This window comes from Danio aesculapii, chromosome 11 (genome assembly GCF_903798145.1).
Source record: "Danio aesculapii chromosome 11, fDanAes4.1, whole genome shotgun sequence".
NCBI classification, from domain to species: Eukaryota; Metazoa; Chordata; class Actinopteri; order Cypriniformes; family Danionidae; genus Danio; species Danio aesculapii.
In genome coordinates, this window is record NC_079445.1 from 41,981,531 (window position 1) to 41,998,106 (window position 16,576).

Consider the following 16,576-nt stretch of genomic DNA (forward strand, 5'->3'; position numbering starts at 1 on the left):
ATTTATTGTTATTTATTTATGATAAGTTTTTACAACAAGTTATCACAGCAAAGTTATAAATAAATAAAATGATCACAAATTAGGTTATAAAGTCACAATAAGGTTATAATTTCACAATAAGAAATATAAATACTTTTTTAAATCACAAATTAGCTTTGATGCATATATTCCCAATTAATTTTTCCCAATAGTATACTTTATCTAACATCAAACATAGCTGTAATGCCTTTTAGAGGTTTAATTATTTTAGGAGGACTTAACAAGGTTAAAATCATGGTGATATTGCGTCCTGATAGGAATAAAGGGTCAAGAAAAGTGCATTGCATTGATTTAATATTGCACATTTTAACAAATGTAGGAGGTCATTCAGTGCATACAAAAAAATGACCAATAAGTGCAGAGTTTATTGGGTAAGTTTTATGATGGTACTGGAACTTGATTAAGTCATTGATTAAGTTTGCCAGTAAAATACTATAGTCCATAAATAATGGCACAACAGAACCTTTTATTGTTTCTCAGAGCACAAACAAGCTGATGTTGATGGCAGTGTAGCAGGCAGGCCTGTGTGTTAGAGATGTGAGATCACGTATTTGGCTGTGTGGAGACTGCTGCTCATTACTATTCATAAGCGTGGGTGTGTTTCTGGGGCCTGGGGGCGGGATTATCTTCTCCCTCAGTGCTTGTTGTGCTGGAGGCCTCAGGACAGGGGTCTGCCTGGCACTGCCGCCGGGGTCTGATGGGTCTGGACTGGCTCCTGTATCTGTCTTTTGCTGTATCATTCTCTCTCTGGCCACTGATTATCATTCTGGGACGCTGGCGGAGCTCTGTGCCTGGCACTCTTTCGCTCTATGTCCCTTCCCAATGGAGAATAACCTGATATGCTGCAGCACAACTGCACACTCTAAAAAATCCTGGGTTGCTGAAACCCAACATTGGGTCAAATATACCCAACCATTGGGTATAAAAGTGTAATTTAAATTGAATGGAAAAAAATATCTGTTTGTTCATATTTGTCCCAATGTGACAACCCAGCATTTTTAGAGAGCATATTCTTCTGTCTAAGGGTTGCAGAAAAAACACGGGGAATCATTGGTCATGTTACAGACTTGTTGATTTTTTTCTTTTTTAAACAAGGATCTCAAAAAGGGATTTTGTGAGGCAAACCCTCTACAAAAATGCTACAAAAATATGGACAAACCCAATGTTGGGTTCTTTTGTTCAGTTCAGTTTAAATTGCACCTTTTAACACAGGTTAGGTTTGTTCAGTTTCACCCAACGCTGAGTTATAGCAGTCGAGTGTTTTTAAAACAAGGATTTCAAAAGGGATGTTTTAAGGTAAACACTTTAAAAATGCTGGGTTGTTGTAACCCAATGTTGGGTGGGTCAAATATAGACAACATTTATTTGTTCAATTAAACTTAAATTACACTTTTTAGCACAGTGGTCGGGTTTGTTCTTTTTTGACCCAAAGTTGAGATATGGCAGTCCAGCATTTTTCAAAACAAGGATTTCAAAAGGGATTTTGTGAGGCAAACACTCTAAAAAATGCTGGGTTAATGGAACCTAATGTTGGGTGGGTCAAACATGGACAAACCTAATGTTGGGTTTATTTGTTCAATTAAATTAAATGGCATCTTTTAACACAGTGGTTGGGTTTGTTCATTTTTGACCCAGCTTTGAGATATGGCAGTACAACATTTTTAAAACAAGAAGACAAACACTCTAAAAATGCTGGGTTGTTATAACCCAACATTGGGTTGAATATACCCAACCATTGGGTATAAAAGTGTCATTTAAATTTATTTGAAAAAAAAAAAAAAGATTTTGGTTTGTTCATATTTGACCCAAATGCGACAGCACGGCATTTTGGTTTGCGTAAGATAAAACGAGGACTTATTGTTCATTTTACAGACTTGTTGTTTTTTTCTTTACTTTTTACAACAAGGATTTCAAAAGGGATTTTTTAGGTAAACACTCTATGCTGGGTCGCTGTTACCCAATGTTGGGTGGGTCAAATATGGACTGAGTTCATTTGTTTAAATAAATTTAAATGGCACCTTTTAACACTGTGGTTGGGTTTGTTCATTTTTGACCCAACGTTGATTTTTTTAAACAAGGATTTCAAAAGGGATTTTGTATGGCAAACACTCTTTAAAATGCTGGGTTGTTATAACCCAGCATTGGGTTGAATATACCCAACCATTGTGTATAATAGTTGTTTAAATTTATAAAAAAAAAAAAGATTTTGGTTTGTTCATATTTGTCCCAATGTGACAACCCATCATTTTTAGAGTGCAAATTATTCCGTCTAAGGTTTGCATAAGATAAAACAGGGACTTATTGATCATTTTACAGACTTGTTGTTTTTTTCTTTACTTTTCACAACAAGGATTTCAAAAGGGATTTTTTTAGGTAAACACTCTAAAACATGCTGGGTTTCTGTTACCCAATGTTGGGTGGGTCAAATATGGACAAAGCCAATGTTTTTCTAATTTTCATTTATGTGCTAAGGTTGCTAAAATAAATAAAACTAATCAGAAATGTGTAATAAATAAATAAAAATGAATTTTTTTTAATAAAAAAATACAAATATAAATATAACAACAACAACAACAACAACAATACACTAGAAACACTGACCTGGAGTGTTAATTAAAAATGTAATCAAATATTGGCAAAATTAGGCCAAAGTACTGTATATGTATGTTTAAAATAATAATAATAATCATCATCATCATCATAATATTTGAGGATTTTGATTAGAAAATAAATGAGAAAATATCAAGCACAGCTCTATTTTCTGGAATGTTTTGATTTATATAACTTTATAAAGTAGACTGTGGTTTATTGCTCATGTTACATGCACATTGGTTGTTTAATATTCATAAGAGAGCATCTTCGAAAGAGCAATGCAATACAAGACATATTTTTTATTTCCTTAAAGAACCTTGAAATTAAACTATTTATTCTTAAGTTGATGAACTTTTAATTAACCTGAAGAACTTTTTTCCATAATAAAGAATCTTTTGTGAAATTCAAAGATTCCACGGATGTCAAAATGCAACAATCAGTGCCAGTAAAGCCAATTCAAAAATACTTTTAATTCATGCAAAGTAAAACAAACCTTCTGAACCTCTGTGTGTGTGTCTGTGTCTGCAGGTGATGAGTATTTTGAGTAACCCCAGTGCCGTCCCGTCTCAGCCGCAGCACGATTTCTCCATCTCTCCTCTGCATGGTGGTCTGGAAGCGTCCAACCCAATCTCTGCCAGCTGCAGCCAGCGCTCAGACCCCATCAAGAGTGTGGACAGTCTGGCCTCGACTCAGTCCTACTGTCCCCCGACATACAGCGCCACCAGCTACAGCGTCGACCCCGTCACTGCCGGATACCAGTACAGCCAGTACGGCCAGAGTACGTACTGCACAGTCCCTGCATCACACACTCTTTACAAAGCTGTGTTTATTTAGCAAAAATACGCTCATTGTCAAATATTATTACCATTTCATATTTGAATATATACAGTTGACCTCAAAACAGTCAGCCCTCCTGCAAAATCTTTATTGTTTTTTTAAATATTTCCCAATTATGTTTAACAGACATTTTCACAGTATTTCCTCTAATATTTTTTCTTTTTACTTTTGAACAATTTCATGTGTCATATCAGAATGAAAGCACTAATTATTTTCTGAAAACATGTCTATTTTGCAACTTGTTGGGTTAAAAGCACACAAAATGTCTTGTTTTCTATAAAACAAGTCTTGTACTTGTTTTCTATAAACTGTTGGTCTAAATACATTTGAACTCTCAAAGCTTTTCAGATTCTTTTATGAAAAACACTCTAAAATTTATTGTAATTTTATACATTTTTTTGCGATATCAGTTAATCAAATATATGGAAAAGCTGGTTGAAAATCTTAAAACAATAAAGCACACACATTGGACCTTACATACCAAATTTGTATTTGAATTTCAGGGTTCTTCTTTACCACCCCTTTCCTATGGGAATGCATGTTTTGTACTCTAAAAATGGATCAGAATGTGTCAAAATAAGTTCAAATTTTTACAACAATGCCTTGCGGGCTTGGTGTCCTGCATCAATGCAAAAGTCTGGTTTATGAAGCCCAGGTTCATTAGAAATATGTCTCAGTCTGCATTTTTGCAAAACGTAAAATCAATTTCTCCAGGTACATTTCCTTGCAAATTTCAGATGACAAATCCACTAGAGGGCGCTGTCTACATTTTTCGCAAATCTGAAAAGCATTACTTAGAGCAGTGTTTCCCAACCCTGTTCCTGAAGGAACACCAACAGTACGCATTTTCAACCTCTCCCTAATCAAACACACCTGAATCAACTTATCATAACATCAGAAGAGACTCCAACACCTGAAGTTAATGGGTCAGAAAAGGGAGACATCCAAAATATGTACTGTTGGTGTGCCTCCAGGAACAGGGTTGGGAAACACTGACTTAGAGTATGTTTTCTTTTATGTTTCAAATACACATCCTTCATGTTATTGAGAAGTTGAGGCTTGTCGTACAGATCACAAGCAACCACTGAGCTAAACCTTTCACTAAATGCTTCGCTAAACCCAACCAATATTGTTTTCGAACGCTAACGTAAAGGAAAAGTGCAGTGCAGCCACTTAGTTTTACATAGCTTGTATTTATTTTGTGGAAGCGTGCTTCACCGGGCTCAAGTGCAACACCATTAGGCATGGGCCGGTATAAGATTCAGACGGTATGTTAACCTTGGATAAAAATATCTCAGTTTCACGATATTGTGATCACTACACTAAATATATATTCTTTTTAAATGTCTAGGTTAAAAACAAAAACTTTTTTCCCTTTTAAACACAATATATTTTATTTTGAGAAACATTTATAATATTTTGTAACAGTAAACTTCTCAGGCTAAATATTGAAAATGAATCATTGACTTCTGCTGTCTTCACTAGTTTCAAAAACTGATTTTCTTTACACTTTAAATTAGCATCTTTGGGGATATCTTTTCTGCTGGAACGACTGTTGTCCTAAAAAACAAACAACAACAAAATAAGTGAATAAAAAGGAAAGGTATTGCAGAAAATTTTGACAGTTTTAAAACCTTGACTTTTCCAAACCGTGGTATATCTTGAAAACAGTTATCGTCCCATGCCTAAACACCATACAAAGTGAATAACTGAACATACTGACCACAGCAGAAAAGTTGTTCATATGGAGGTTGATAAGTGAGACAAACATACTCCATTCCAAATCGAAGACATCATTAAGCTGTTTTGTGGTGTTTATTTGGTGTAAAATAGTTCTCTATTCCTCAATAATATGTCCCTGAAAATATAATTAAGGCGAAAAGGAACTAAAGTTGTAGTCCTCATACACTGAAAAAAAATTATTCAAAGATGATTCCTTGGATTTACTCAATTTTTTATACGTAAAGTGGTTGTAAACAATTTATTTGTGTTGAATTTAAACAAACAAATTAAGTTGAACATTGCTTAATTTAATTTGTTTGTTTAAATTCAACACAAAGAAATTGTTTGCAACAGTTTTGCATGCAACACTTTTTTCAGTGTACTGCCCCGTAGCTTTTATATTACATAGAAACTGCAGTCAAACATACGTTTAAGTCAGAAATGTAGGCTGAAACACATATTCTCAGTGATCCTGTGTTCCGTTTATGCTAACTGAGCAGTTCAACTCTACTCTGTAAAAATATAACGATAGATTTCGGATTTTGTGTTTTTAGGTTATTTACAGTTGTGAATTGCATTATGGGATGTTGAACTCTGCTCTGTCGACTTTTGGTGTTGAAAATTCAATTCTACAGTTTAACAGAGTGACTTTTATAGATCATTTTGAGGGATGTAAACAAAAACAATGGTCCCAGTGTATTTCCTGTTTTACATTTTTTATTTCTATAGCTTCCTAGAATCCAAAAAGAGCCACGTATTGATCAATAATGTTATGATGGCTGTTTTAACATTAAAATATGACTGAATTGCCTCTTGTTATAGTTATAAAATAGTTTATAACAAGCAGGAAATGTATATAGGCCAATGACATCACCACAGAAATGGTCTATTGGCATTTCAATAGTTTGAAATAATATAATGTATAAGAATCAATGTATAGAGAAAGAAGTCTGTAAAATAACAGTAAATGTACTGGCAGTTTATTACGAGGTTTTGTAGCGTAATATACAGACAATATATCACTTTAAACTATTAAAAATGTTTAAAAAAGTCACTTTTCATGGTAGAAAGCTGTCAGAAGAAAGCTCAAGGTCTTAATATGCAATTCAAAAACATAAATAAATGGGGAAAATTAAAACATGAAACACAAAATACAGAAAACTGCTAATTCACGGATGTTTTTATGATTCCTGGTTGGGTCTCAGAGTTCAAAACCCAACATGTCCTGATCTTTTTAATAGGGAGGCAATTATTGGTGCCTGGTGCATATTGCCAGTTGTAGTGTTTTCCTCTCTGCCCATTGCTGACCATCTCAAGTCACCCTGACCCATGCCAGCAAACACATGCTCCTGATAAAGAGGCCACCGCGGCCCCGGGCTCCTGGGTTAGTCACAGTACTCTTCCCTCCACTGGGAAACAGCCACTTCAAAGAGCACTTTTACACCCAGAGGCTCCTGATGTCCTTTTAGTCACCTCACACACACACTCCAGCTTCAGGGCAGGAAAAAATTGATTGATTTAATTAACATAATCAGACGCTGATGTTGTCATAGAAGTCAGAAACCTGTATGGGATGTGTGTTTGGTCATGATTATGACTTTCAAAATACTTGGAGGTTTTACCTGTTATAAGTACTGATAAATTCTTGAAACAAGATGCCATTGAAAAAAGATGTCTTTTGCATTTCAAGTACTGTAAATTGCTGTAAAAGTTTGAAAATGCACCTGAAAAGTGCTTGAAAAGTACTTAAATTGGACTTTGGAAAATATGTAATTACCCTGTTTAACAGAAGTGCATATATTAATCAAAAATACAGTAATTGTGAAATATTATTACCACTTCAAATTAAAAAATGCTAATTAAAACAATTTATAATATATGCAAAACGTCTAACCTGAAGGTTTTATCTGTTATAAATACTGATAAATTCTTAAAACAAGATGCAAAGGAAATAGAAGTATTTTGCATTTCAAATACTGTAAACTGCTGTAAAAGTTTGAAAATGCACCTGGAAAGTGCTTGAAAAGTGCTTAAATTGGACTTTGGAAAAGGTGTAATAACCCTGTTTAACAGAGGCGCATTTATTAATCAAAAATACAGTAATTGTGAAATATTATTACCACTTCAGATTAGAAAATGCATATGAAATAATTCATATTAGGGCTGCACGATATTGGAATATTAACTGACATTGCGATGTTTTGTTTTTCTGCGATTAGATATTGCGATCTAAATATAATTTCACAAAATGACTTGAGTAACTCTATTTGGAAAGAATTTCTCATTTTAGGGGAGTGCTTCTGCATAAATATGCAAAATTAAGCAAAAATATACCAAATCAAATAAAGCAAAGATGAAAACAATGGTAATAACAGTAACAAAGATAAAAACTAAATAAACAGCACTTCATATTTTTCTGTGGAGTCTAACAGCATTGTGGTTCAGAATCGCAATAATCACATGTAAGTTAACACTGTATTCATCGTTGAATAAATAATTAAACCACTAATCTTTGTTAAAGTGATCAACAGATCCTCGAGCCCGGGGCTCCCTCCTGTTTGCAAGGCGAGAGGAGAGTTTGAGCTCAGGTAGATCTCGAGAACTCCCCTGCTGTAGTAGCTAATGAACAGATAGTGATTGCTCTTAAAAGATAACTACTTACTAGGAGCATATCTATGGTGCCGATTTGGATTAGTCAATTAACTTAAGTTGCATATTTTTGGATGGTGGTAGGAAACCGGGGAACCCGGGGGAAACCCACTTGAGCACAGGGAGAACGTGTAAACTAGCACAGAAATGTCAGCTGACTTGGTAAGGAGTAGAACCAGTGATGTTCTTCTGTGAGGCAACAGTGCTAACCACTGGGCCACCGTGCCACCCATCTAGGAAAGGAGGAGGAGTAGGGGTGGAAGGGGGGATTCTTCAAAATGAAGATGGCTGTTATATGGAACTCAGGGTATTTATAGTGGCTTAGGAATCGTCTGATTGGTGAATCATAAATTGAATAATGCGGGACCAGCTGCAAACAATCATAAGCACGTGATCCTCTTGAAATTAGTTAGAAATAAACTTCACACAGTCCCAAGGCTTAAAAATACATTATAATGAAAATCAGTTTTTTAATCGTTTTAGCCAATCTGTGTGTCCGTCGAAGCACTTTTAGCTTAGCTTAGCATAGATCATTTAATCAGATTAGACCATTAGCATCTCATTCGAAAATGACAGATTTTCCTATTTAAAGCTTGGCTCTTCTTGCTATATCATTTAGAATAATAATCTTGCTATTGTTAAAGTTGCTATCCTCTAAGCCAAAATAGCTCGAAATTATACTTCCATTCCGACATAATAATTAAGGCAAAATGATATTATGCTAACTCTGCCTTTAAATTAAAAATAAATAAATAGGAAAATAATCTAAACTCTTTGGTCATTTTTGAGCGAGATGCTAATGGTCTAATCCAATTCAATGATCTGTGCTAAGCTAAGCTAAACATTCTTGCACCAGATCCAGACATAGACTGAATTGTTTCAAAATGGGTCAAATTCAATTGTTTAACCTTAGAGGAGTTGTAAAATGAGCCTATTTTCAAAAAGTAAACTATTAGAAGCTATTAGATTAGGTCAAGTTTTATTAATCCCAACATGACACTGCAGATCCTGCGATGTGACTATTGCAGATTTGCACATTGCGATATCGATGCTGAAATATTGTATATTATACTGTATATATACCGTGCAGATATATTGTGCAGCCCTAATTTATATGTAAAGCTCAATAGCTTTCTTACCTAGAGGTTTTACCTATTCTTTAAACAAGATGCAGAAGAAATAAAGCCTTTTTCTTATAAGAAAAGAAAATTTTCTTATAAGAAATAAATTAATTGATTTTCCTTTGGCTTAGTCCATGATTATCAAAGGTCGCCACAGTGGAATGAACCGCCAACTTATCCAGCAAATGTTTTACACAGCAGATGCCCTTCCAGCTGCAAGGCAGTACTGGGAAACACCCATACACAAAGTAAAAGCCATACCAATATTTCACTGTGTGAGACCAACGCAATCTCACGGCAATTCGTAACTTTTTGATTTCGTGGCTAATTCGTATGAATTCGTACGATCTGATTCATACAATTTAGTACGATTTGCTCATCAACCAATGACGATTGGGGTTAGGGGTGGTGTTAGGTGCCACGCCTCCTTTTAAAATCGTATGAATTTGTATGAATTAGCCACGAAACTGACAAAACGTAAAATACTTGCATTTCCTCGCGAGATCAGACTGGTGAGACATATTCAGCATATCATGCAGATTGAACACTGGTGATGATTCAGGTCAGTTTAATGAAAAAAAGAATAAAATGGTATAAAAAAACTCTATTTTACATTAAGTAAACTTAAAGTGCTTACAGTGTACTAACCTAAGGAAGGTCTGAGTTGTATAAGGGTAGATTGAGGGATATTATCTATTATCCACTATTTTTAATGACTCTGCTAAATATATAACATGTACATGTGAAACAGGACGGTGAAATAAAACGAAACCAAACAAAACTTTTTACTTATAAATTGCTATAAAATTTCAGAACCAGTTGCAAGGAATCTGTGTGCATGTTAGTGTGTGTGTGTAGTAGTAGTGTGAGGTCCATCAGAAGGTGCAGGAGGGTTGATTGAAGAGATCTGACGAGCGAATGTCAGGTTAATTATGAGTGAGATTGAGAGACTGATCTGTTTAATGAGTCAGAAGAGAGAGCTGCTGAAATTGAGGCCAGTATGAAGCATGAAATCTCAAATGCTCAGAGTAATAAAGACTGGCACACACACACACACACACACACACACATAGCTGATTGAACCACACCGGGGATTCTCTCTCTCTCTCTCTCTCTCTCTCTCGATGTTCATTTTAACTTATAGGTTATCTTTTATCAGTTCTTATTTGATTATTATGAGCTTAGCTCTCTGGTCAGATGTTTAAGAGTGACCGATCACTGTATTAAGCTTGGTTAGAAGTGAAGTTTGATTTACAAATGGGTCATTCACATAATTTGGTTTTAGAAATTTAATTGTAACAAGTGTAGTTTTTGTTAATTAAATCTATTAAAAATATTTTGGTAATTAAATAAAAAATTAAATATGAATATAGTGACCCGGTTTCACCAACACAATCTCACGGCAATTCGTAACTTTTTTCTAATTCGTACGATTTAGTACGATTTGCTCATCCCCCAATGACAGTTGGGTTTAGGGGTGGGGTTAGGTGCCACGCCTCCTTTTTAAAATCGTACAATTTCGTACGACTGAACTCATATGAATTAGCCACTAAACTGACAAAACGTAAAATACTTACTTTTTCTTGTGAGATCAGGCTGATTTTACAGACAAGGCTTAGCTAAGCTAGGACTAGGCCTCAGTTAAATCAAAGCATCTCAAAGACACAGCAAAGGCAGAACACAAACCAAACCTGAAGTGGCATAAATTGATCAAAATGTGCAATTGCTTAGACTGTTTAATGCAGCATAGCATCTTTACACTGAATTCTGATCAGACACGTAAATCGGCTGTGTGAAGGTGCTTTTAGTGAATTTAAGTGATGTTTTATAAACAAATTTCGGGAGGAGCACGTGCAGAAGTTTCAGTATCAAATACGTCATTGACAATTATTCTATTATCCAATCAGTTCTTGACCAAACCCCTATATATACCAAAGCTGTCTTACCTGCAGCATCTTACGACTTTAGCATCCCTCCACCACCCCGTCACCTCACCTCTTAAGCATTACAATCCCGGGGGGAGCGTTCTGGGGCCGGGCTAGATACTTCGCTCGAATCCCTATTCCTCTCTGTTTCCTGATAAGCGGAATAACTCGAGTTTGGGTGTCTTCCCCGAGCTCAGAGCCCTCTCCCCGGACAGTTTATTTTGATGGTCCATTTGAGTATTAGTAGACTGTCTGCTTAATATCTGTTGATATGCTCCTTCAACAGACATTAAACTGACTATAAGAAACTTTGCAAGTACATGTCAATTTACACTAACCCTCACCCCAACCTAACAGTCTACTAATAATCTAATGAGAATTAGTTGGCATGTAGATGCAATATAACTTAATGCAACGAACGGAGCATCAAAGTAATGTGTGTCCAAAAAACACATCACTGATGTGCATCTTAGGACAAAACAGTGGCATTTCTGTATTTTAAGATATGTCACCTCAAGTTATTTTTCAGTTTAGATATGCAATTTAGTCTAAGCCTAAATCTTTGAAACCAGAGTATAAGTGTTTCCTTGTTTGTTTGATTGATTTTGTATTTGTGCATTTTTTTAAACAACCATTATAAACATTTATAAACATATATATAAACTTATAAACTGTAATAAACAACTATTATAACAGACATTTCATTATAAAAGACATTTCAGTTTTTGAACCTAATGTCCATTGTCAGATACAGTGCTCAGCAGAATTGAGTACACACCATTATCGAAAATGAATATTTGGATCCATTTGTCAGTGAATATAGGCAGTGTATTTTGGTGCGTTTAAACAAAGCAGATTTATTAAACAGATTTATTTATTAAAGTAATATTTTAGTCACCAAACATACTTAGAAATTGAAAGATAATACAATTAAATTCAAGCAAAATATTGCAAAAAAAAAAAAGACGACCTACAAAATTTCAACTAAATTAAAAAAAAAAAAAAGGTTTTGCGTCTCTTTATTTTCCCTTTTTTTTAATTTGTATTTAATATTTTTCTATAACATATAAATTTGGGTGTACCACTTTTTGGACCATTATCATAAGTTATTTTGTTAGATTAGCTCCAGATTCGGCTTCAGCACTGACTTATCTAATATATATATATATATATATATATATGCACAAATAAAATATTGTAGAGCTTCCTATTAAAAATAATAATTTAAAAGATTTGGGAGGGGTGTACTTATATATGCTGAGCACTGTATGTACACTTTAAAAAATGCTGGGTTATTTCAACCCAAATTTGGATAAAATATGAAGCATTGGGTACTTTTTTTTTCAATTCATAGGCCAATTTTAACCCATTTTATGTGCATTTAGTTTGAAATAGCATATTTAGAATGTATTTAGCTTCAAAAGTCAATGTATGGACATTTGAATCAGTTTCTGAATTGGTTCATTAAAGTAAACCATTTGAATGGATCAAAGTGAAGGCATTTCCAATGCATTGTTGAGTTTTAAAGGGATAGTTCACCCAAAAATTTGAACTACCTCATCATTTACTCTCCCTAGTGTGATTTTTCTGTACACAAAAAAATATCTATTTTAAGGAATGCTGATAGCTGGCACCAATAATATAAAAAATACTACTATGGTAGTCAATGGAGACCAGCTGCAAGCATTCTTCAAAATATCTTCTTTTGTGTTCAACAGAGAAAAGAAACTCAAACTTTTTTTGAACAAGTGAAGCTTGTATTTTGCTGTACTATCCCTTCAATATACTGTACAGCGTTATATTCACAAGGCCTTCTTTTTGATTCATTCGAACGGTTTATTTCAATGAACCGATTCAAAAACTGATTCAGATGCATGATATATATATATATTTTTGTGAGATATGTGCTGATGTCAAAATGTTTGTGTGTGTTTTCTCCAGCCGCTGTGGACTATCTGGCTAAGAACGTGAGTCTGTCTACTCAGAGACGGATGAAGCTGGGCGATCATTCAGCGGTGCTGGGACTCCTGCAGGTGGAGACGGGACAGGCCTACTGAATCTGACCATACAAACACACACAAGCAGCTCCTCCGGTGTGTGTGTCAGGATTTTCCTCTGATTTACAATCTGTCATGCTCAATCTGCCATGATTCTGGTCTCTTAAACAAGACAAGAGGACCAACAGCAGATGCGCAGACGGACGCCAAGAACACACACACATGAGCCATTTCCAAAACTAACTGTGTGCATAGTCGTGTGTGAATCTCAGTGTCATTACAGCGCTTGTTTTCTATCTATATTGTTATTACGATTGCCCTTACAGTTGTTGTAATTATGATTATGCTAACTATTGTTTCGTTTCGTTGTTTCCAGATCCACACGTAGCATTTGTTTTACTCATTTGAACCCGAAATTTTGTACGTGAAATGCTGACAGTGGCCTAATACTGGGATTGAGTATTTGCGTGTGTGTGTGTGTGTGTGTGTGTGTGTGTGTGTGTTGAAAGTGTGACTGCTGGTTTTCCACTTTCGAGCCGTAATGTTCCTGAGTGATTTGACCTTCTCAGACTTCATATTTCACTCGACATTCCATACAAACTTGGCCACTCTGTGGGAAGTCTGGCTTTCTGCTGGGAATTAGCAGAGATTTTAGAGGACCAGCCTTGTTATTTCTCTTTTCTCAAATGCCCATTATGTGCTTTGAATGATCTGTGGAGACAGAAAAAATAGAAATACAGTTGAAGCCAGAGTTTTTAGTCCCCTATTTATTTTTTACCGCAATTTCTGTTTAACGGAGAGATTTTTTTCAACACATTTCTAAACATAATAGTTTTAATAACTCATTTCTAATAACTGATTTATTTTATCTTTGCCATGATGACAGTAAATAATATTTGACTAGATATTTTTCAAGACACTACTATTCAGTTTAAAGCAGGGGTCACCAATCTTGGTCCTGGAGGGCTGGCGTCCCTGCAGAGTTTAGCTCCAACTTGCCTTAACACACCTGCCAGGATGTTTCAAGTATACCAAGTAAGACCTTGATTAGGTTGTTCAGGTGTGTTTGATTAGAGTTGGAGCTAAAATCTGTAGGGCATCGGCCCTCCAGGAACAAGATTGGTGACCCCTGGTTTAAAGTGACATTTAAAGGCTTAACTAGGTTAATTAGGCAATTTAGGCTAATTAGGCAAGTCATTGTATAACAGTGGTTTGTTTTGTAGCCAATCGAAAAAACATATTGCTTAAGTGGTCTAATAATGTTGACCTTAAAATGGTTCAAAAGAATTAAAAACTGCTTTTATTCCAGCCGAAATAAAACAAATACGACTTTCTCCAGAAGAAAAAATATTATAGGAAATACTGTGAAAATTTCCTGGCTTTTTTAACATCATTTGGGAAATATTTTAAAAGAAAAAAATATTCAATGAATAATTCTGACTTCAACTGTATTAAAAAAATAAAAATAAGTACATTATTTTAAGAAAACATTTAAAAGTGACAAAAACTTGTAAACATTCATATCAAAATGCAATGCAACATTTATCATTCCACTGAGATAATACAGTTAGATTTTAAAAGCTAAGTCAAATTTGTTGAATGTACAAGTGGTTTTTAGACCAAACGGTTTCTTTATTTTAATGTTTTTTTGTTTTTTTTTTTGGGGGGGGGGGACTCTCTTCTGTAACCAAGGCTGCATTTATTGATCAAAAATAGTGTAAAAGTATTGCAATTCAAAATATAACTTTTCTGTTTGAATATATTTAACAATGTAATTTATTCCAGTGATGTAAAGCTGAGTTTTCAGCATCATTACTCCAGTCTTCAGAGTCGCACACTGAAAAACATCAGTTCTGCAAAACTGTTGCAAACAATTTATATGGGTTGAATTTAAACACACAAATTAAATTTTAGAAATGTTCAACTTGGGGGCGTCACGGTGGCGCAGTGGGTATCACAATTGCCTCACAGCAAGAAGGTCGCTGGTTTGAACCTCAGCTGGGTCAGTTGGCATTTCTGTGTGGCATTTCTGTTTCTGTGTTGGCGTGGGTTTCCTCCAGGTGCTCCGGTTTCCCCCACAGACATGCACTATAGGTGAATTGAATAAACTAAATTGTTCAGTGTATGTGTGTGAAAGAGTGTGTATGGGTGTTTCCCAGTGTTGGGTTGCAGCTGAAAGGGCATCTGCTGCGTAAAACATGCTGGAATAGTTGGCGGTTCATTCCGTTGTGGCAAGCCCTGATTAATAAAGGGACTAAGCCGAAAAGAAAATGAATGGTGTTCAACTTAATTTGTTTGTTTAAATTCAGCTCATTTAAATTTACAACCACTTAACTTAAAAACATGTAGTAAGTCTGAGGAATCATCTTTGAATCATTTTTTTTCAGTGCATCATCATTCTAATATGCTTATTTGCTAAATTATAATAATATGCATTATGAAAACATCCACTCAAAAAAGGATTTATGATGCTGGTTCAAACTGCTTATTTAAAAAGAGTTGAATCAACACAATTCTGAAAGGTTTTTTGGGACAACTTAATTCTTTTATGTTTCATCTACTTAAAATTATACAAGCGATTAAGTTAACTTAATCCATTTGTGTTGGGACAGCATGAAGGACTTGAGTGGAGCCCAGCATTTTTACAGCGTTGTTTTGTTCAGATGTTTCGATAAATACACAGAAAAAATTATTTACGGCAAATTGCTATTTAAGCTGAATTTAAACAAATTAAGTTAAACATTACTCAATTTAATTCGTTAAATTCAGCCCATATAAATTGTTTGCAACCACTGAACTTAAAATAAATGAGTAAATCTAATGACAGATTTTTTTCAGTGTAGCAAGTTTAAATGTGTTTTCCGACATCCTACACTGAAAAAAATTATTCAAAGATGATTCCTTGGATTTACTCAATTTTTTTACGTTAAGTGGTTGTAAATAATTAATTTAAGCTGAATTTAAACAAACAAATTAAGTTGAACATTGCTCAATTTAATTTGTTTAAATTCAACACAAATAAATTGTGTGCAACAGTTTTGCATGCAACACTTTTTTCAGTGTAAATGCTTTGCGGTCACTTTTGATTGATTTATTGCATCCTTGGTCATTAATAATTTAAAAAAATCAAACTATCCCCACATTTTAAACAACATTGCTCAATCTCTGGTTTACATTTTCTCTTTTCTTAAAATAACATAGAAAAGCACACGCCGGGGCTCCTGTAATTACGATCTCTTGCATTCACCAGTTTGTACAATAATAATAATAAAAGTCGTAACCTGCGGACACCGGTGTAGCACTCGACACATAAATGGAATTGTACAGTAGATGAAGCAGATCGTTTATTGTTTGTTTATAAAGAATATGTTTTATACTAAAACAGCAAAGGTGTTGTGTGGTAGATGAAGCAGGGGATAAGTGTAAGTCTATTGTAATTTTGTGTTTATATATTTACTGCTTTTCTTTTCTTTGCTTTCAATAGTTACCTATCATTTTTTCCTTAGGATTCAAGGTGTATTTTCGAGAGGCTCTCGATAAAAAGACTCTGAATCATAATGTTATGATTCCATGCGTATTTGAAGATGAAATAATCGGACCATTTTGGAGGTGGACACTTTTCTGTGACCGATGGCTTGTTTTACAGACTGTGGGAAAAACACAGCAGAGTTTGGTGCTAATAATGACCGTTTTA

General features: G+C 34.7%; 1 protein-coding gene across 2 annotated transcripts in view; it reads left to right on the forward strand.

The window, feature by feature from the left end:
- Positions 1 to 14,556, forward strand: part of pax7a (paired box 7a) — a 122,246-nt gene extending 107,690 nt beyond the window's left edge. For both annotated transcript variants that reach the window (XM_056467999.1, XM_056468000.1), the window contains exons 8-9: positions 3,160 to 3,409; positions 12,827 to 14,556. In XM_056467999.1, the coding sequence (XP_056323974.1) occupies positions 3,160 to 3,409; positions 12,827 to 12,942 (366 nt within the window). In that variant the 3' untranslated portion in view covers positions 12,943 to 14,556. The remainder of the gene's footprint in view (positions 1 to 3,159; positions 3,410 to 12,826) is intronic.
- Positions 14,557 to 16,576: the final 2,020 nt, after the last annotated feature.